Below are 22,176 nucleotides of genomic sequence, written 5' to 3'. Positions count from 1 at the left end.
TTTTGGTAAGGTCAATGACCTATTTTGTTACGGTACTTGTTGGTTTTGCTTGGCTAGACTTTTCGTGGTGGCAGCACTGCATGGCAAAAAGTTTTTTGGCACGAAATTCAAACTGAATAAAATCAAAATGCCACACGATTCTGGCGATTATTTTGAACAATTGGTGAATGACGTTGTTCAGCATACTTATATGCCTAAATAATCACTTAAAAACAATTATTGTCCACTGTGGTTGTCATTGTTGTAATGACTGAAATAATGCCAGTTAGCAGGCCGGTAGTAAAGAACTAAACTTGTCTTCGACTTTGCCTTTGCCGGCTAAATTTGCCTCTTGAGCAAAAAGTGTCCCCCTAATTGTCAGGAGGAAAAAACGTTACTCCACCGGGATATGTAAATTGGGACCTTTTACTTGCCCTGGCATGCCATCCATAGACACTCCGGTACCAGGGGCAGGGGCCATGGCTAGTCTCATCTGACAGAACCCTCCTCATTAATTTTACTCCTATTGAGGCTCAAACTTATTCACTGTAATATTGAAGCCTCAAACTTGTGAAGAACCATCCTTCAAAGCTACCCCAGTTCATCAAGAAATTCAATCCTGTGTTCTCCCCGGGATCCAACCCTTGCCATGCAGGCCCTGTTAATGACAAACATTGTATATACATAACTAGGTCTACTCTTTTGATTTTCCAGAGTTCTTTGGTTGGGGAAGTGAAGACGAATTTTAAAGACATCATCAAAGACTGGACAGATGTCAAAAATGCATGTACATTAGAAACATTACAGGTAAGCCTTTCCTTGAAGCTGATCCAGGATATAATGCCTCATTCCAACTCCGAGAGTTTTAGACCAGCCCATAATTCCGCACGAGCGATGGCCTAGTGACGTCAGAGTCTTCGGGGTCAAGATGAGATGATCAAGAAGTCCCCTTTAGTGAGAAATTGTCCTCAGGAATGATCTAAATTTCTGAATTCCCTCTTAAATATTTGAGGGTTGACCATAGACACCACGGTTTATGCTGGATCTAGAAATCCTAAAGCAATTAGAACTCCTATAAAAACTCCTCCTATTTCAAAGGTGCAAGTCTGTTCTCTGGAAAAGAAAAGAACTGACTTCCACCCTTGAAATTGGCCATTCACTTCATTTTGAAAATTCAAGTTGCTTTAGAATTTCAAGTTCTAGGCAAAATGGTGGTGCTTGGTCAACCCTCAATTCTTATTCTTCATTTGGTTAGGAGACCCAAGATTATGTAATTGTTTCAAGAGAGGAATTTGGAAAACTGCTTCGAGAGAGTGAGCAATTAAAGCAACACTGTAGAACTTTGTGCAAAGTGACATTGGAGTGTCGGGCGGTAGCTTCAGCAAAGATCACTGAACTTACACAGGGTAGGTAGCCCGACTTGACCCTCTTTATTAAGGACACCCTTGGGACTGAGAGTTGCTGTTTTTTATAGTGAGGAGTCTTGAATACATGTACATGTACATATGTAAAATTGCATAGAAATTATCTCTTCTGCCTGTCTGGACAAGAAGCAGATTCCTTTATAGAGTGTCTGTCCAACTTACTGAAGTGTCCTCAAAGGGAGGTTCCACCGTACATCCATATGGCTCATCATCTTTCATGGGATGTAAGGCCACAATGCAGTCAATAACGAGGCAAAATCATCATAAAAGTTTGTTTCTTTCAGCACTGGAGCAGTCCAAGAAACACATTGAAGACATCCAAGGAGAGATTTCCCACTGGCAAACCAAAGTTGATAATCTGTCAAGTGAATACATGAAGGAGAAAGAGGTAAATTTGATGTGGAAAAACGTTTTTGGCAGAAGTTTAGATCTTTCTTAGAGATGGCGCCCAGTCTAACTCATCCTAAACTTGAGGCCAACACTCAGCACTTAACGACCAAGTGATGTAACATGTGTGAGGGGAGGAGAATACGACTCACTCTGGTTTTTCGAGGATGGGTCGAACTGGGGTACCGTGTCATGTTGTATTTATGGAGATGTAAATCCGATGGTGAGCCAGAATGAAAGATGGAGGGAAAGTGGCATTTTTACCCTCTAGCAACTCCTGGCTGTCTGTGCGTGATGTGTGATGTTCCTTGATCACACAATGACGATGGTTCATTGTTCTCATTTCCTCCTTTTTGTCAGCTCAAGTGGTCACCTGCCGAGAGTTCCTAGTAAAGGCCAAGACAAAAAAATCTATAAAAAAATACTGGTATTGATGAATTCAATAAAGTTTATCTTGCTGATGGAGGACTCAGGTTTGATAACGACAGTCCACCAAAAAATTTCTGACTATCAATAAATATTTTCAGGAAAACATCCATCTGAAATGTGAAATCCAGGAGGTTAGCCAACAACTTCAGCTCCAGTCGGACTACTTGGTCCACCTGGGCGCATCGTCGTGTACTCTTCTGTGGAGGGTGTCTCGGTGTGAGGAGAGCATTGAGGCCATCATTGGAGGTGTAAGTTCGGGTCCATGATACGTCCCCACTTCGAACCACATCATTGTATTCTTTATTTCAGTGGTTTTTCAGTGGTGTCTGTCAAATGCGTTGACACGAAACCACTGATTTTGTAAGAGTAATTCACAAACTTGGTTACTTTACTTAGCAAAGATATCTCCAGAATGCCTCTCGGTATATGGACAAACTTAAGGACACCTCTTAATGGACACACAAATTCATTGCATAATTATTGAATCTGACCAAGTAACATTTGTCTGGACCAAGGTTGTTCTTGATAGTGGTTCCAGAGTTCGTACAGTTGCAGTTGCAGTTTGTCATGGACAGAATGCACTGACTAAGGTTTAGTGTATCGGTCATTGTCAGTGACCAGCCGCCACTTTACCTAAGGTTTGGATAGACAAGTTTTATCTTGTTCTTTCAGACAAAAGTGGACGACTTTTTGTCTTTGGTCTCAACCACGCTGAACAGCTTCCTGCAGACTTATGACAACCCAGAGGAAGATACAGATTCCGAAGAAACTCAGTTCATCCTTGCGTTGTGTGGAACAATCACAAGTCAGAAGAATCTTCTTCTTCTGTGTTTGATTCCTTAAGTTGATGGCAACTTTCATTTCGTTTCATTATATGCAGCACTGGACAACATCAAAACTATCAATAGCTACTAACACCAGTATCAACAGACGTTATCTTTGTGTACGTGTGCAGGTTGGAGTCTGGGCTCTAAGCGTATGCATGCGTACAAGAGTCACCCAGGAGGAGGACTGAAAATATTGGGGAAATTGTGATTATACTAAATGAACAGCTCTGTAAAGTTAAGCAAAAACCTTGCACACACTATCATTGTGTATTCTTGTTTCAGACATTGCTGCATCTGCCTTTGGGAGGGAGTTCCTCATGACAAATCAGAATGGCCACTTGGTGATGGACACGTTTCTGCATGCCTTGTCAGAACTCAAGTTGGGACAGTGCACTAAAATGAAACAGTAAGCGATTCCTTATAATTTTTCATCAACACAATGTACCATTTGTAACACAGTTTAGGATATTCCACGAGATTAAGACCAAGTAGACTTGAACTGCACTCTTTAAGTTCCAGATATAGTGAGAAACAGGATATTCAAAAACTTTCAGGAGCAACGGTTCGGAGTTGCAAGGCAGATGAATTCACAGAATCTCTTTTGAGAGCAATACATGTCGTTGTAGGAATGTGTGTGCCTGATAAATCCTTGTATCCTATCAAGCTTTCAAAAGTAAAAATTTTTTAATCTCACAGATTTCAGCCTGGCATCCACCAGATAACATGTTTTCTTTTGTAGGTTGATCCTGATGTGCATGTACAATGTGAGCATCAATCAGAAAGGCGGTCGACACATCATCAATCACCCTGGCATAATAGGGTTACTCGTATGGCTACTACAAGGTAAGAACTTTCTGAGGAAAGTTTGGCCCTGACATGTATTTTAAAGGGTAACTCGTGTCAAATTTCACCATATAATGTTTAGCTGTTTTTGACAAATGACTACGTCACTTTCTCATAAATCGGTAAGATTTGCGAATCGAAATGCACATTTTCTAGAAATTGATGGTTTAATCCCGCCCGGACGGCTTGCTTCGATGCCGTTTTCGTTGATGATGTCACAACCATGAACATTTTCGCGGTCACGGTGGTTTACATTCAGCGATTTTATAATAAATCTAATCAAAAATGGAAAATTTGAGCCTTACATTTGTGATCAACAATTAAAAAAGGACGTATTTCTGCAAAGTTGTAAATCACATCATAGTATCACTTTAAGATGATTACAGATACATGGATTCAGGATGAGTATTATTGGGACTTGGCCAAAATTTCTCATCTGAAATCAAGATGTTTTCATAACAGGACAGCAGGACAGGTACCCTCTTTCCCCATGTACTGTCTGCAGCATGGCATGAACCACAATGTCACTTTCAATTCTTTTTTCTCTGCTTCCAGGAGAGAAAGCTTCCGACATTGTCCTCCAGTTGATCAGGTTGATCCATTCTCTCATTTGTGAGCAGGGCAACCCAAAGATCCTCCATGAGGTGAACGAAGTGGTAAGACTACTTGATATTCAAACACTTGAGAATCTGCTCCTGGACTGCTTAAAATAGAACGACAATGCATTTAGTATCCTTTTTCTTGTGGGTATTGGGATAGGTCTGTCCAAATTTTAGGAGAAAATCTGACTTTCGTCACATGGGACTTCCTTGGTATCCACTTGACACACAGCCTAATCAGTCTGTAGTGTGTGTCATAGATTGCCAATTACGCCAGGACGCCATTTCCAGGGAGAAGATGGCAGACCGATGAGGCCCTACGTTCGCAATAAATTTTGGCAAAAAGGAGATAGATGCGTCCAAATAACCATTGTTCATGTTCACTACTCGAAAATTTCATCTCTTCAGCTTTCTGACCAATTGGTACAGCAACTTGCAGCGGATCGAAACAAAGAGATCAGCCAAGCCACAATCGAAATGATGTCGGACATCAGGGTCCTCAAATTTCCACCGTTGGAACAGTGCAGGGATATGAGATGAAGAGAATTGACAATCATATGTTTCAAATAAGTTTTAATCAATCTTAAAAACTGTACAGATAAACCAGTTTGATTCCTCCCAGGCCGTCACCATGGTGAGAAAAAAGTTCTGAGTTTCAACACCTGGATTCTCAATCAATCTTTCTACATGTTACAGCCAAACTGGCTTTTATTTTTCTGCTCTGACTGGTTCTTCCAATGAGGAGCAAGTGTTGCTTCTTGATAATGGTCTCTAATGTGGTCAGTCTCTTTCAAAACTTCTGATACTCACCACAGGAACAGCACGACAGGAACCAAGCTTATCAAAAACAACATATTTCTATCACATAGAACCACATTTGAAAAATATTGTACAATGTGCATACGTTTTATCACATTATGGAAATACAAATTCTCTTTCAAAAATCAATAACTATTTGCAAAGTTGAAAAATTACAATTCTTGTTTGAAAAATTACTATACATTTCTTCTGCATGTTCCTGACTTTGAACACACCGATATTACAATTTACGTACATGTATGCTTAGTGGACGGAATCTTTTATAGTCAGTGGACAATTATTCGGACGGAATGCTGAAAGGCTTCTAAAGTTGGCCTTATAACAAGACTGACTGGTTATCAGTTAACTTTCTCTGTAACTCAGTTTATTTTAACTTTTAGCACATTTGATGACTTGTGCTGCGCTTATACAGAGTGTTCCTTAGCCTGTGACATCACAACTAGAGCCTGTGATGCATGGCGTTACTATACAAATCACACAAACGTGATTAATATGAATGATTTGTTGAACTTTACATAATTGATTTATCATGTTACAATGTTACATAAATCAATAAATGCTTGTTTTTTAAACAGTTGATTTTGCTTCCTTCATCAACCAGATTTTAGTACCTGAATTTGACTCTCTTATGCTCCTTTATACATCAAATTTTCACTTTCTTATAGAGCTAGGGCCAATATTGCAGCAGCATCAACTTGCATCTATCTAAGCCTGAAAGATGCCAGGGAAAACTACAACAATACTAATATATTCTACCAAGTATGGACTACACTTGATTCTACCAATGAGTTTTACTAGACTAAGCACTATATCACATACAGAAGGGACAGGGAGGGGGTCTATCTAGGACAATTTAAGAAGTAAATGCCCATGTCGTTTAAGCAGGAGCTGTGGGGACAAATTGGTAATCTCGAATGGTGTGCATACTTAGGGAACTGGGTTTGGTTTGACTTTAGTTATAATGATATTCCTCCGACAAGCACGAGTTGTACTGATATACTGTTAGAAAGTGGATACACATATTGGCCACTTGGTAAGACTTAATTCGTCCCAACGTGCTCCTGCCTAAAGTCTCCCTTTAAGCTACATTGCCAGGACTTGCTTCGCAAGCCCCAGCTGTATAGTCGGCCTAACATAAAACTGCAAGGATAGCTACCATGATGAAGAAAGGCATGATCAGGGGTAAGAATCTGGGCAACTAACATTAGAAGCAGTCTTGCTGGGAGGGGGTGGGTGGGTCAGTAGCAGGTACCATTCATGTGTTGTCAATGAGGGACACTTTGTCCAATATAGGTTTCATTTACTCTTCCTTCTCATTCTGGTTTTGGGACTGATGCATCGTTTTGTTCCTCCACATCTAGACGTTTCTGCTCCTCTAGAAATTCTGTATTTTCCCTGATAATCGCATCCTCCATGGCCCTGGCCATTGACTCGGCTATGTGTTTGGAGGTGTCCCATCTACAAGGCAAAGCAAGCAAAACTAACATTAGAAGGCTGCAAGGACTGGGGTGGGAAGATTGATCGGACAGTTGGGCAGTTCATTATGCAAGCAATGGAGGATATGGGAGGACAGAAACCACTTCAGTCTTTGGTGACATTTTCCGAAGATCATTTCAATTTGCCATATGTCTTGTCCAGTGATGAACCCAGAAAGTACTGTAAAAGTTGACAAATTAAATGAGCTGAGACCACTAAGTCTGCAGCTATCCATTTTTCAGACATTAGAATAGTAGTAGCAGTTTACTGAACTGGATTTGTGAGGCAGGGTTTTAGATAAGCAAAGTTACAAACGGTACGAAATAAGGAACACTAGCGGCGAGGATCGAACTATGGGATCGGAGGACATCCATCAAGTTTACGAAATCACAAAAAATTCATGTGAATTTGATCCTGACTGTTTATGGGAGGAACTGCCAACCAATTAAGTAAGTTTTTGCCATATTTTTCCAGGAGTTCTAATATGACTTTGACCCACCAACTCATCAGCAAAAACAAACTTTATGGATGACTACCCAGGGAGGAAAATATCACAATCTATACATGAAAGCATTTAATAAACAGAAGCAGGACGAGACAGTCTAATAAAGCTTTGCTGGTAGGATCTAAACGTAAATGGTCAAGCTGCAAAATGAAAGAGAGGTACAGGTAAATTTACTAAAAGCTTGCTTGCTGCCAATCCAACCAAATGAATCCAATTCATTTCTGGACAATCTACTATACTATCAAGATGCTGCAGCATGAATTGCCCAATGGGTGACGGTTAGAGATGGCCCCCAATGCATTTAACCAAAATTGGTGTGTGCTATGTACAATCTTGTCATTGTTAGGAGAGGGGAACCTTACCAGTTACGTTTAAGATAAAGAATTGAATAGAGGGGGAGTGAATACATTATATTTGTTTAGTTCAATAGTAACAATCAGCAGTGTATGACCGGTGACATACACTGCTGATAACATGTACCACTTGGACGCCTAACCCAAACTATCTTCCTTTTAAAAATTGCCATCAGGTCAAGCAAAGTCTGCTTTCACTGTGACCCAACATGTAAACCGTGTACCAAAAACCTTCCCATATTTTGGTCAGAGGAATCCAAACCCTTATTATATGTGCACTACTTTTCTACCGTTTTAGTCTGTGGAATAAAAAATTGAAAGAAGTGGACAAACTTGTGTGTGAAACTACGAAAACTTCATAATTTGTTGCATACTTTTTTATAACAAAATTCTAGGACTTTTAACATCTTTCACGATGACAATGAAAGAGGTTCAATTCACAAATCTCAATCAATGAGACCTCTTGCATTACTGAATTTGAGGGGAAAATGTTACAGCAATTTATGAAGGTGTGACTTCTAGTTTGTCCATCTTTCATTTGTTTCTTGCCATCGGAGTTTTGCAGATCAGCATCGGCATGGAGTTTCATGCTGTCAGCCATGCCTCCCATAATGTGTTTGCTTGTATCCCACCTAGGAATGGAAAGAAGTCGCAAGTTAAACTGCTGGCCCAAAATACTCTAGTTTCACTGCAGAATTGAATCACTGCAGTAGTTGGACACAAACAACTTTATCGCTGCAACTTGCAACAATTTTAGCTGCAGCTGCACGTAAAACTAGAAACTAGACAGTTTGACAATGATTGTAGGTTGCAGCAAACATCAAAGCTTATCGCATGACCACAGCAAACGAGAACATTTCGTGGCCCAGGCAAAGATCGCTCATTTGCTTGGGTTTTTAGGGAACTCGTCTCATTAGCAACAGTTCTTGTTTCGACTCCCGCTAAATTGTCTGTCCTTGAAAACAAAAGAACGTCAGAATGTTGGTTGTCCTCGAAGTGACTCTCCGCTATATAACCCGTTAGTGACCATGAGGAGTGGGGGACCTAGAAAATAAATATCATCTCTATATTAGTACAAAAATATCCCAAAAGGAACTTGCTATATTTTAACATTTGCAGAATAATGCAATCTTAGTTTGGAAACAGAATATTTGGGCAATAAGCCTTAAATCTGACTGGCTTATTATGAGTTCTTCAGAAGAACAACACAAATGAGTAGCTTATTCAGATGGCGTTAATCATGTTTTGGACCAACTCTTGAAAAGATCATCAAAGATATCATATTAATTTAATGCATTTGGCTACCGATATCAAATAGGTATGTGTTTTGGACCAACTCTTGAAAAGATCATCAAAGATATCACATTAATCTAATGCATTTGGCTACCGATATCAAATAGGTAAGTGTTTTGGACCATTTACTCTTGAAAAGATCATCAAAGATATCATATTAATCTAATGCATTTGGCTACCGATATCAAATAGGTATGTGTTTTGGACCAACTCTTGAAAAGATCATCAAAGATATCATATTAATCTAATGCACTGGGCTACCGATATCAAATAGGTATGTGCATGGTGGTCCAACAAACAGTTTTAACTTCCGAAAAGCAGTAATGAATAATTAACAGTTTTTAGACTGCGAAAGTCGACCCTGCAAAATATTTGATAGCTTTGGAAAATTTTGATTACACGTTTATTAATAAGACTGCAACTATAATCGTTAAAAAAAGAACGCATGCATATAGTACAGACTCGAGACAATTAATGAAATTCGCAAGATGAGGACAGCTAGGGTTCAAAAAGACGCAGAAAAGGGGTCCTTCAATTCAAACGGTCAGGGACAACGTCATCGCTAACTTTGTTAAATCTTGAGGAACTGTGGAGCTGAGATAAAGAAATCACACAGTGCATGCAACCACGACTTGGATATATCTGGTTCTCAGAACATTCCGAATGCTATATATAGTCCATTCGTAATGATTTTTGTCCACATCGTTTAGGGATCTGGAGTGCCAACTACTGGTCGGATTTCTTTGAAGTTTGTTTTTTATCAATCTGAGCTTTATAACGCAGACAGGAGTTTTAGGGTACAGGATTGTCACTGCAGAACTGAATTTTCTTCAGCGAAGCCCATTGGTTATTTTTGGAGTCATATAATTTTGATTGCGTTGCCATGGTAACTAAATTTTCTGATTGGTTTCGAGTTCAAGATCAGTTAAAACCAAACTTTAATGAAGGTCGATGGAAGCTCTAGCTCCAGAGCCTTAAATGATGGGGACAAACACATTTACGAATGCACTATACATGATAAAGTTGGTAGTTTGGTCATTGTGATCAATATGGGTGATTTACAGACTCCCTTCAAGCTCCTGTAAATGTTCCTGTTAAGGTCAGAGAGGTTCTGTTGTGTGACGTTTCAGGACGCCAATCACCAGATAAGTCAATGTTATGATCCAGCAACAACTGAATGTAATGAAGACAGATATTTTTGGTGGAAAAGGGAAACTTTTACTCAACGAAAAATTGAGAAAAACAAGACCAACTTCAACAACATAAGTGAATAGACTCTTCCCTGATTAGGGAGCAAAACACTGTTTGCCTGGAGAGATGGGGGGATGACACAAATGGCATCATCATGTTTGTCTCTTCTATTTTTGGCATCAGATTCTTTTAATAAAATCTTACAGAAGTTCACAAACCTGACTATTTACCAGTACATGTCTCACATTTTATCATTTTTGATTAACTGTTTTCTCCTTCCAAAACAACATCATGTAATTCCTTTTAAAAGCAAGTTTTTGTTTGATAAATTGACATTTCAAATAAACAGTTCAGAAGACAGTTCTGTTAGTCTTTTTTGAGAAGGGTTGGGTCCAATCTACCTCCAAGGCGACTGGAAGATCCAGTTTTATTTGAGCTTTAGTAGTACCAAGTATAGATTTTTTCACACTTGACTCCATACTTGAGAGTACCAAGATTTCATTTAGTCTTTATAGTAGTCAATATAATTCCCATGCTGATGCTTGCTTCAAGATTTCATTCACAAATTTGTTGTAATTCGTCGCTATTTCTCAATTTTTCACTCACAATCAGATGGCCAGCGCTCAGAGCGATGCTTGATGCGTTACAACTACTATCCATGTGGGCTCACTGAAAGATCAAATGGAAACCATAAAATCATTGAGGTAATTCTCTCAGATTAACCATGCATTTACTAGAGTCCCACAAGTGAGTATTTTCCGCTACGCCCTGTGATTATGATTGCTCAGATATGTGACAAATCGTCTGTCAGAATTTGCTGGGCTTCAGGTCGTTGCAAACTTCAATTCTTGGCACAGGCATCTATAAACCAACCGGGGATCAGGTTTTTTGTCACATCAGAATGCCAGAAAAGGCGGGACATATGATAAAGTTGTTTACCGAGTCAGGTGCTGTACAGTCTTTCGGGATAACCCCTGTTTCTCTTAAAGGAGGGCTTTGTGATTGGCCTGGTTATTATGAGACTTGCGACCAATGACGACATGTGGGGGAAAGGGGTTGCCTTGTTGTTTGTGGCTGCATGCATGTTAAACAACACACTTAAGCGCTGTGCAAACGACCATTTTTTATTGCTGCAACCTGAAATTATTATCGCTGCAATGCGTGGCAAAAATATCACTCATCTGAAGGTAAAACCAGTAGTTACTAGGTCTGATAGTGATGGCATGTCACTTCAATCACTAATTTTTGTTGCAGGTAACTGCGAGGACCACTTGCAGATGAGTGAGTTTTGTTGCATTTGATCATGACTCGATTGACTGCAGGTCGCGGTGATTTAAATCGCTCGTTTGCGGGGTCGCTTATGAGGTATGTCAAGTTGACCCAAATTTTATCAGGTTATGCCAAAACCTGTTATCACACAAGCGGTAAAAGATTACCTCAGTACCTATTATCAAGTATAAGAATATGAACTATTTTTCCCAAATGAACTTCTTTGGGACAATGAATCTGACGGTTTTGACACGGCCTTTGGCTTTTGGTTCAATTTCTTCACTAGAGTGGAAGAAAGAAAAAACCTTTTACGATAGGTACCAATCTACCATACATTTAATCACTTTCCTAGAGTATCTCAGGTGTCTGAACTCAGAGCAAGAACAAGAATGTTACACATAAGACAACAATGGTCCCAAAATGGGATGAAAAGTGTATACCCTTTCTTAGATTTCCGAGTGACATGTAGATCTACCCATTTTGTACTTAAAAGTCTTTTAAATCTTATATGATTATAGAATTAATTTATCACTTTTTGGAACCAAACTGACACAATGACAATAAGAAAAAAGCAAAAAAGACATGAAACAAAGATGAACAAATGATTGTCATTAGTTGTCAAGAGTCTGTATGATACTGTAAACTGCAAAATCTTAGGAGACGTTTATTTTAGAAAGTTGGTGAATAACCTAAATTCACGAAAATAAATTGTGAAAAGATATTTTTTCAATTGGAAAATCTGAAGATATTTCTTTACCTGCATGAGTAATAATGGTGAAATTTAATTTTTTCAGAAATGTTTGCAACTTGCAGAAATAAAGGTCCAAAATTTGGCAGTTCACAGTACACAATGAAAATATGACATGGACCAGCATACACATGTATATCAAATGATATGGAGGAAAAGCTGAAAAACTTTTTAAGTATTATATCATTGAATGCAAATGGTTTAATGAAATGAAATACTTCCAAAATATTTATGGAAGTATTCTATGAGAGGAATACCACTCTTGCAAATGATAATGAAAATGCAACTGAGATGACAGTCCAAATGAATGCTCATGAAACACATTTATGGGATCAAAATACACAGAATAGTGAAATAAATCATTAAAAGTGAACAATTAATATTTTTATAAACCAAAAATAGCCAAATTCAACAGGCAGCATTGAGAGGAATTCCCAATAGAAAATTGAAGCCGAACGGAACTTCATAATGTCTAAAGAATTTATCACCTTTGTATCAATCAGAGAAGTATTCGTAGTCAGTACAACTTGCATTGCTACCACTGGAACAGAAGGGTATGATTTTTAGCATTCTAAACACCACCATTAACGCAAATTACACGGTAAAACCAGCAGCAGAGAAGTTAGAGGTTTTGTAGGGCCTATGGCCACAGGAAGGGTGTTTTTTATCCCTTGGAATTGTGTTTGGTGGGATGGGAGAAGCATATATTGTCTGTAGAGACAATTTGTCAGCAATGCCAATGAGCATTATGTCATGCCACTACAGAATAAGTCCAGTTAATCACTGTAAGTGTAACCCAGAATTCTTTCGCGAGTGATTTATTTTTGCGGTCCGACCTGACCCGCAAAATTAACAAGTGCAGAATGTATTTACTTCATTATGTCAAGTTTAGTGGAAAAAGGTTGGAAACAGCGAACATAACACGATCGATGCAGAGATTTCTGGGTCACAGTATATTGGACTAGATTAGGAGGAATGAGGAAGAAGACTCCTGCAGGAATCCTGGAAGATGGCGCAGCAAGTCGGGTACCTTTTCAAGGCCATTGTGAACAGTGTAACATCAATGCCAACAGCTGATGTCATTGTGTTCTCTGCTGTTGATGTCAAATGACGTTTTTTACATGACAGGCTTTATTACGGAGACAGTAAATTTTACAGTGATGGTATAGATCCATGACTGGGCTTGTCGTCACCATTTCACCCCACTTGTTGTTTTTCAGGTAATGAGCCTTGAAAAGGAACACAAGTGACTGCGCCCCTTAGGGATTTGTTGGTCACTATGGAAGCCTTTTTGTCCTTCATTCTACTTTTCGACTTGCCTGGTGAATATCAGTCACAGATTGTGCTCTTCCCTATCAATTGAAAAGTCATGCCATCAGTACTGATCAGTATAACTAAGAACTAGTAAAGCCTAGTCTTTATCAATTCTTGGTATAAGCTAGCCAAGTAGCTCTCTGAGTGTCAAAAGAAAAAGGATTTAGCTGAAGTGATGTGACTAAAGACAGATGACACAAAGAAAATGTGGCATGCACAGTCAACAACACAGTATCTCAGTGAACCACAGACTAACTGGTGCACACGATATGATATGACTAAAAGCAAGTAAGAATTAATCTATACTTGCTAAAAGTAATAAGTTTCAAATAAATCTCAAAATGTGATGAGGTGATTTTTTTAAAAATCATGTCGTAGAGTGACATTTGAAAGCTCATGCAAAACATCATGTGATTTGGATAACAGATAAGCTAACATGTACCACAAATTGTTACCTGGGGGAAATCACGATAGCACGCTAGTAGAGAAAAAGTTAAATATTGCATGAAATACGGGGTGAGTTATTGCATGATTGGTTTGTGTTACTTATGGTAGACAACGTGGACAGGAACTTGAAAGTATTTATCTTAAAAAGATTCTTTTGTTAAATGCATATCCGGATGGTTTTGTTAAATGCATATCTGGATGAAAATTCCATGATCATTTGGATATAACCATCTTCTTCTTTGAATGAGGATGCAAATGAGAACAGAGACAATGAATACATTATATGCAGGGGCATGATGGGGGATATGCGATTTTCAAATAATAACTATCAAAATGACCTAATCCTAGTTTCAAATAAAGTGATAATTCCCTACAATAAATACTGCACAAACTGTATATGTACTTTACTTCTTATTGAGAAAGATTTCTCATGACTTACTTTTTGCTTTGGAGTTTTTCCTTCTTTTTTTTCTCTTTCTTCGGTACAGCAAGTTTGACAAGAAGAAACGCAGGTTCAAGGACGAAATCCATAAAAGGCGGGTTGGTCACATCCTGTACCATTATCACATATTCCCCTGAAAAGGCAATTAAATATCATATTCATATCTTAGAGCTGGCTGCCACGTATGCTTTGGTATCAGGCCCCCTTGGTGTGTATGTAAAACGAATGCTCCCCAAGCAGGCAAAACATGATAGTGACCGAAAGGGAATCATTCAGTGTCTAGCTATCTGACCAGAGTACTGGCACACCTCTCAGAAAAAGTGCGAGTTCAGTCCCCAAGAACTTCTAAACCTGTTTTCTTCTAAGTAGTCCTACGTACCTGGTCTCGCAAAACGTTCATCTCCGAGTCTTTTATACCGTGATGCTGCCTTTTCATCTGAAATGAGGTTGAGAGAATTTTAGTCACCTTCTTTTGAAAGCACTACTCTTCCTAAATTCATATTCGAATTTAGAAACATACAACCTCAAGATAGAAAATTTCTCATGATATACCTGACCATTTCAAATTTTTGAAACAGCAATCAAGGTCGGCATAAAACAAATATCAATATCAGAAAACCTCAATGTAATCTACAGTTTTCTGGAGACCAACTTATGGCAATATATTTATCAAGGCATCGCCATCAATTACATTACTATTTGATGCTAGCCTATGGCGTGGTACATTGTACTTGCATATCAGTTGAAATGAAAATATAGATTGAGAGACGAAATAAAATAGCATAGCACGGTCAATAACGCTAAGAATGCCAATCCCATTTAAACACAAGAAAGGGTTTGTTCACAATATATCTGTTGATATCACCAAAACGCTTCCAAAATTTTCAACACGGTTCACAGTAGTAACTGTAGCCCTTTATCAATGGCTATCACCTGTTTTTTTTCGTTGGCCAGGGAAAGTTGGTAACTTGACCTGACCAATTAAGTTCAATATATGAAATGAGTTAAATGGGATGGCTGAAAAAAATTAGTAGGGCTCGAAATTCATAAAGAGCACTTTTGACAGTTTTGAGAAAAAGGGCACACTTCAAATGGAAATGAATGAAAAAGTTCCCTTCGTGAGGGAAGAATTTTAAAGGGCATCAAACCAAAGAGAGAGGTCTCAAGGGCATTTTCCTCCATTGCTGCCGTGAATTTCGAGCCCTGGATACTGCAACTCAGATAGGAATGTGCAACCTAGGTCTAGGAAGCCTATTAAAGAAAACGAACACACGGAATTCTCCATACATTTGACAAAGCAATAAATAAAAGCCGCTTAAGTCACAGTTTGGGGACATGTTTGATTGTCGAGGCTGTACTAGGTCAGAGAACTTCAGTGTGGACAACTTTGATGATAAAATTTGACCTCATTACAGTACATTCATCAAAATCATAACAGGATTAGAGCAGCAATGAAAACTGAACTGGATGCGCCAGGCAACAACTGGCCTGGGGATGAAGTCCACACTCACTAAAAAAACCGCTCTTCACTGCAGCAGACAGGTAAAACTCAAGGAACGGAAGCAAAAAAGGCCACGCCAAACAAAATTGCAATGAGTTTTTAAACTGAATTCAAAACGTTGAGAACAGACAAACAGAATGTGATGCATACCCTCAGCAGGCAATTCGTTTACAGCAGCTAGGGGAGAAAGTTTGAACATTACCAGCAATTCCGTTGGCAATGCATAACCATGCATCACAGTGCAATTACTTAGGGGCGGGGTGTTGCCCAACTGACAAAAGAGCAGATAAACATCAGAATTGCTGGTAATGAGCTAAGGTAAGAAAACTATCACGTCAAGTTTTTCATTCTTATTCTATTGATTGACATCTACGATTAAGTTTTTTAAAACTAACTATATAGCTACTTTTAAAATGTATCATTCAGTTTTAATACTACCTTTGTAACCTTTATACAGACAGTTCAGTTTAAAACATGCTCCCTGTTGTCATCTTTATACTAACATGCTGTGATAAGTGTGAGTATCTAATGATATTTTTCCCAAACACACAGATGTGACAGAATTATCAACTAATCACGAAAGATGATCACCAATAAAGTTCACGGACTAGAGCTAAGAACGCTGACCATCTAAACTCAGACACTGCTAGTGTAGTATAGTCACAAAACATACCTTTCACTGCTTTAGCAGTAGAAACTGATTTAATGACTGAAATAATATCATGATTTAGTAACTCCATCTATACAGGGGAAGGATTTAGGACCTAAAGCATAATGAAAATATTACATCAAAGTGATCTGCCCGCCAAATGACATTCAAGTAAGAGAGTGAAGAGATTATATATATTTTGGTTTCACTTCCTACTTGGAGGAATACTATAAAGTAATGCAACAGTTTTTGGCCACACGTAAGTTAGTGGCATTCTGAGCTTGATTGTTTTGAGTGATTCTGGAGGATCATGGCTCGTTCTAGTTATTTTACAGAATTCCCAAAAAATTATTCTCCGCAATTGACAGACAGATTGACTTCGGACCAGACATACCTTTTATTGAAGTATAAACACTCCTAAAAGCTGAAAACATTAAAATTATATGTTGTGCACTAACAGTGTTCAATGCGTTGATAGACTGGGTATCACAGACAACAATAAAGCTTGCTTGATACACTCAAATAGTAGCAGTGATTATAAAGGGTTGTGAAATAGGCCTTGCATGGTCATTGAAATGGGCAAAAAAAACCAACCGAAGCACACCAAAAGAAGGAAATACAAGTCCAGGAAAGTCTCAAATTCGTCTGCATGGAGAATTTCAGGTTGTTTTCTAAACGTGTACAGTGATGCCGAGGTAGTGCAACTCAAATCTAAGTTCATGTGGTGACTGTGATTCATAATTTGGGCATGGTGCATGGTTTGAATGCAGCTATGTGCATGGACATGCAACTACATGCAAGGACTTGCAACTATGCGGAAACTTGTGGAATATGTAACTATGTGCACAGACTTGTCTAGGAGGCTCCTCTCCTACTTACGCTACGCAGTATGGAGTCATTCAGAAGAAAAGATGATTTTCCATAGCCAGTATCAATTTGTTTAGTCCCAACAGTATAAGGAAGAAGAACAACAAGCATTCTAGACCTGTGACTGCTTAGAGCATAGACAATCTCGTAGATGTTCTTCTTACAAAACAAGATCTCATTCGGGGAATTTAATTATGATTCAATTGTACAGCAGGATTATCTTTCACGACAATTTTTGAATGTTGATAAAAGCAGACGACAGCCCACAGGAAAAACAGTAGGAGGACAATAAATAAACATGTTGATTATGAACTGAATATTCATGAATTTAAAGCTAAACAAAACAAAATTCCGGTATTATCTTTTGTTATTTGTAACCGAAGTCCAGTAACATCATTGTCAATGAAACATTACTGTCCAAGACCACATGGCAAGACTCGTGTGGGTACATATTGTACATCCTTGGGTCTGAGGAATAACAAGACAAGAGCATTCTGCAAGTGCAACTGTGAAATGATTCAAAACAAAGCACAAACGAAGGCTTTCTCACACATTTTACAACACAGTGCTTTAAACGATGGTGCTGTTAAAATGTGGTGACAAACAGAAGAATTCTGTGCTTGTAATGAATGCAACACATCACTTTTTCTTCCAATAAGACTAAATACTGCATACCATCTTCGGCCTTCTTCTTTGGGTCCTTACTCTTCAACGTGGACGTTTTCGACTTCTTTAAAGATGTCGACGAGCCTGTTTCATCGTCAAGTATTGAAAATGGTCTGTACATCGGTGGAGCAGCTGGTAGGAGGAGATCTGCCCAGCCGGCCATTCCCATTTCTGTCCTTGCATTGAAGACTGGTGGTGGGAGAGGAGTACTTTCGCGGTTTTCTTGCTCTGATAAAACAGTTGTCGCTGGTTCATCTGAAAGGAACGAAGATTGGAGTACGGACGCTGACGAAGAAGAAGAAGATTTGTTTTTGTCAGATTTGACTACGAGGTTATTACATAATCCACTAAAAAATGAACCATTATTGGAACCAAGGTGTTTTCACATACCTGATGATGTTTTTGCAGAAGGAGATTCTGGGTGGCTGGTACCATCTGCCTCAGCCGCTACTTCTGAAGCCTCATCTTTTTTCGGTTCAGTCGTCTCAGCTGGTTTTTCATCAGAAGAGGCACCTGTGATTTGGAAGGAATATTATCAGCTATAATCTGAGAGATGTTTTATAGAAGTAGAACTGGGTACCACAACTGTAGTTTACAACAATGTCCACTGGTCTGTATTGTCTGGCTGTTGTGTCGCTCCACCGGTGCACGTTTCTGTCCCACTAGCCTTCATCAGAGTGGCTAAGATTGACTTGATTCTGCCTAGTTAAAAGTTTACAGGTTAAATTACATTATGATACAGTAAAACCCACCATCTTTTGTTTCTTCCTGTATTGCTGGCTCAGAGAGACTCGTTGTTGATTTCATTCCCGACGTCGATAGTGCTGGTCCTTCCGAGTCCGATTTAGGTTCCTCTGGCATCTGGTCGGTCAAGGGAAACGGAACAATATCGTAGCCACTGAAATTGAGAGGAACAAATAAGCAGGTAACTTTCTGGTTGGACTGACGGTATTATTGTTCATGATGACAAGCCTAGAGGCAGTACATGTACTTACAAAGGCGTAGCAATAGGGTGTTCTTCCACATCTTCAATGATATCAAAGAGTGCTGTGCCTTCTTTTGGCATTAAATGTTTATATCCTGCTACTATGCTTATCTCACGCCCATTATCTACAAAGAAATGAAGATAACTGTAGAACAAAATAAAACAGAACAGCTCCTGGTATGCCAAGAAACAATATTATTACAACGATCAACTTTACTTGCTGACATCAACCAGAGAAAAAAAATCACATTGTTCTCACATCAAAATCTAACTCTTCTAGTGTAGATACATGAACATGTGGATGGAGCAACGTATTTTTTAACATCCTTGGACATACTACAGACAAACACATGCCATATGCAAACACCTACTCCAAGAGAAGGCGGTGGGATTATGATATAGCCTGTTCCAGAAAACTGAATCAGGCAAGTGGAGTTCCAGTAAAAAACAGCAGCCCTACCTTCTAATTTTTCATCATCTTCTCCTCGACATTCCACCTCAATTGTAAACGTCTGCCCCTGTGTCAGTTCGATTTCTGACTCCCCGATTACAACAAGTTTAGTTGCCATCTTATATGGTTTGCCATTCAACCAAATTCCTTCATAAATGAAGCCGGAGCAGTGGATCATTGACCCCTCACCATTGTACATATCGTTTCTCCATTGACCCTGAAATACATTTAAAATGTTGTTCTTCATAAACTCTAAGAACCCTATGGCTGTTAAGCTATGTATTGAAAAGTCAACTTTTGACCGCCAGGGACCTAGATCTACTTATGGCTTTCAGCTATTTAGCCAGTTTCGTGCGTCTGTTTTACATAGGCCTACTGCACGTCTTATAGGCCTTTTGTACAGGCACCCTTTAACTGGCTTAATAGTGTTTACACAGTATGTATACAAATGTATGGGGTTAAGACAGAACGTTCTCTGCGTGGGTGATTTTCCACGAAATTCAGGCCATTTTAGACTTCTTTACTTACATCATAAATAGTACCATTTCTACATCGGAGCTCGCCATGGCCTTGGCGTTGGTCATGGACCCAATCACCATCATAACGGTCACCATTACTGAAATGTAACAAACATTCAGTAAACTGTAGGAATACTTCTATCACGGACAATCTCAAAACCAATGCCGATCAATTCAGGGATACACGATTTCTAATGTTGTTCAACTGTGGAACACAGTTGAAATTCATGTGAATATATTCTCATAATTAAGGCCCAGAAATTATACTCACTTGTAAACCTGTGTGCCTTCTCCATGTCGTTTATGTTGATAAAAATTTCCCTGATAAATGTTATTGTCAGCCATTCTGAATTTTCCAGATCCTGAAATTTAGACAGAAAATCCCTTTTTTGATTGCGAAGCCCCTTGCAACTTTACTCTTCAAGAGAAAGTACTTCGACCGAGAGATTCAGCTAATATGAACTATATGGGACCGAACTTGAGAACCAAGGATTTTATTTCTGGATAAACCGGCCTTGCTTTCAAGGAATTAAACTTCTGTAATCTTCACAGCAAGTTTCAGGCACAATTCAAGATAAACTAAAGAGGGTCTGTCTGCTGAGACTAAAAGCTGCGGTCCCTTGTACCGGAGTGTTGGCCAGGGCAAGTAAAAGATGCCTCCGGCAAACATCCAATAGGGTTACAACGCTAGTAATAATACCAATATTGATACTGAATAAGGCACTCTATACAATGTAAGAACTTGCATTTATTCAATTTGATTTGTTTTAGATTTCTGGAAGTTGCTTGACTTTTCAAACTAACGAAGTAATCAGGTGCCTACCATTTCTCATTCCTTTAAACCATTCTCCTTCATATGAAGAGCCATCCTTGTATTTCATGACTCCATTTCCTTGCAGCTCTCCTTCATGGAACTGTCCAGTATAACTTCTCCCAGAGGCAGCAAAGTATTTATAGCCATGTCCCTCAATCTCTCCGTTTTGGAATTCACCTTCATAGTAGCTGCCATCATTCATGACAAGTTTGCCATGACCTGCAAAAGAGGGTAGATGTAGGGTTAAAGTTTGGAAGAAGTGGCAAAATACACCTTTATGCAAAAACCATCAAGAAAAACATATTTTTTAATGATCCATGGCAGAGGGAAGGGACCTGAGGTATATTTCAATTCAGAGAATCTGTTTGTAGTTTGACCTTGTCTTTCAATCTACTGACCATGCGGAAACTTTTACTCAAGAGCCAGGAAATATCACCAACCTGTCCAGGACCAGTACAACAATAAAACAGTTTAAGAACAATCTTAGCAATCTTATTCTTACTCTTACCATGTTTTTTTCCATCCATCCATTCTCCTTCATATCGGAAGAACTTGTTTGCATAATTGTAAACCCCATATCCTAAAAAGACAAAAAGGATGATTATGAAGAGCATAGATTTGTAAGAACATTTGGAGCGCATTTCAAAGGTTTACTACCGCCTACCGGTAGGCCGTAACAGCAGTACACTATCTAGATTAAGATTCAACACAAGTTTGAGGAATACGAGTCCTTAACCCTTGCTACTGAGTATGACCCAATAGTTTCTGCCCCTGGGTCCAGACTCTTCAGCCACGTGATGCACAAAAAAAATTATGAGTGTGGGCTGAGCATGTAAGTCGTAACTAATAATACCACCACCACTGGCACCATGTCACAGGTGGGCTTTAGCCTTTGGGGCGCATATTTATTTTATTTGCCTGCCGCTTGAGAAATTACACAACATGAATTCAAAACATTTTAACATCTCATGCGCAGTGTCTGTGCACTTCAAATAAATTTACCACCAAATAACAGAGTAGGAGCTATTATGACACAACTTTCAGTGGGACACCAATTCCCGTTACACCAGCTATCGAAAATTGTCATAGAATTTCTCAACAAAACAGCTCAATCTTTCTTCAACGGCCAACATGGTGATGCTATACTTAGGATCAAATTAAAGTTTGAGTAACAATGAATAATTTTAGCATGCATAGCTAACCATCACGAAGTAGATTCTTAGTTTCTCCGATATATTCGTCTCGCCGACGAGCTATTTTGCCTCCAGTGACCGCCATGTTGTTTATACTCTCAGCATTCTCCAAATCACTGCCAATTGCATTTGGCCTCTGTTTACCAATGGCATCTACAAATATTATTAAAATACAGTTTTGCTCAAG

At 38.9% G+C, this 22,176-nt stretch overlaps 2 protein-coding genes across 11 annotated transcripts; one reads left to right on the top strand and one right to left on the bottom strand.

The window, feature by feature from the left end:
• Positions 1-1,187: 1,187 nt before the first annotated feature.
• Positions 1,188-5,028, top strand: LOC135495280 (heat shock factor 2-binding protein-like). The gene is made up of 8 exons (XM_064783744.1): positions 1,188-1,200; positions 1,688-1,791; positions 2,318-2,467; positions 2,892-3,024; positions 3,329-3,452; positions 3,786-3,889; positions 4,445-4,545; positions 4,897-5,028. Exons 1-8 carry the CDS (start codon positions 1,188-1,190, stop codon positions 5,026-5,028), a joined length of 861 nt encoding a protein of 286 aa, XP_064639814.1.
• Positions 5,029-5,044: 16 nt separating this feature from the next.
• Positions 5,045-22,079, bottom strand: LOC135495538 (MORN repeat-containing protein 1-like). Of its 10 annotated transcripts, none has more exons than XM_064784301.1 (16): positions 21,999-22,079; positions 21,305-21,376; positions 20,806-21,015; positions 20,254-20,344; positions 19,993-20,080; positions 19,474-19,681; positions 19,024-19,138; positions 18,781-18,926; positions 18,419-18,541; positions 18,038-18,283; positions 16,890-16,919; positions 16,520-16,555; positions 14,725-14,781; positions 14,343-14,478; positions 8,191-8,273; positions 5,045-6,765 (listed from the first exon to the last, which is right to left on the bottom strand). In XM_064784301.1, exons 1-16 carry the CDS (start codon positions 22,072-22,074, stop codon positions 6,743-6,745), a joined length of 1,740 nt encoding a protein of 579 aa, XP_064640371.1. In that variant the 5' UTR covers positions 22,075-22,079; the 3' UTR covers positions 5,045-6,742. The 10 variants fall into 10 exon arrangements, with proteins under 10 accessions (XP_064640371.1, XP_064640368.1, XP_064640365.1 ...); XM_064784305.1 differs by lacking the exon at positions 8,191-8,273 and adding an exon at positions 13,912-13,934 and having other exon boundaries at positions 6,710-6,765; XM_064784303.1 differs by lacking the exon at positions 5,045-6,765 and adding an exon at positions 13,462-13,494 and having other exon boundaries at positions 8,150-8,273.
• Between the last annotated feature and the right edge of the window lie 97 nt (positions 22,080-22,176).

The sequence above is a fragment of the Lineus longissimus genome, chromosome 11 (genome assembly GCF_910592395.1).
Source record: "Lineus longissimus chromosome 11, tnLinLong1.2, whole genome shotgun sequence".
Lineage (NCBI taxonomy): Eukaryota > Metazoa > Nemertea > Pilidiophora > Heteronemertea > Lineidae > Lineus > Lineus longissimus.
The sequence above is the reverse complement of the archived record's forward strand: the minus strand, read 5'-3'. Positions and strand labels throughout refer to the sequence as shown.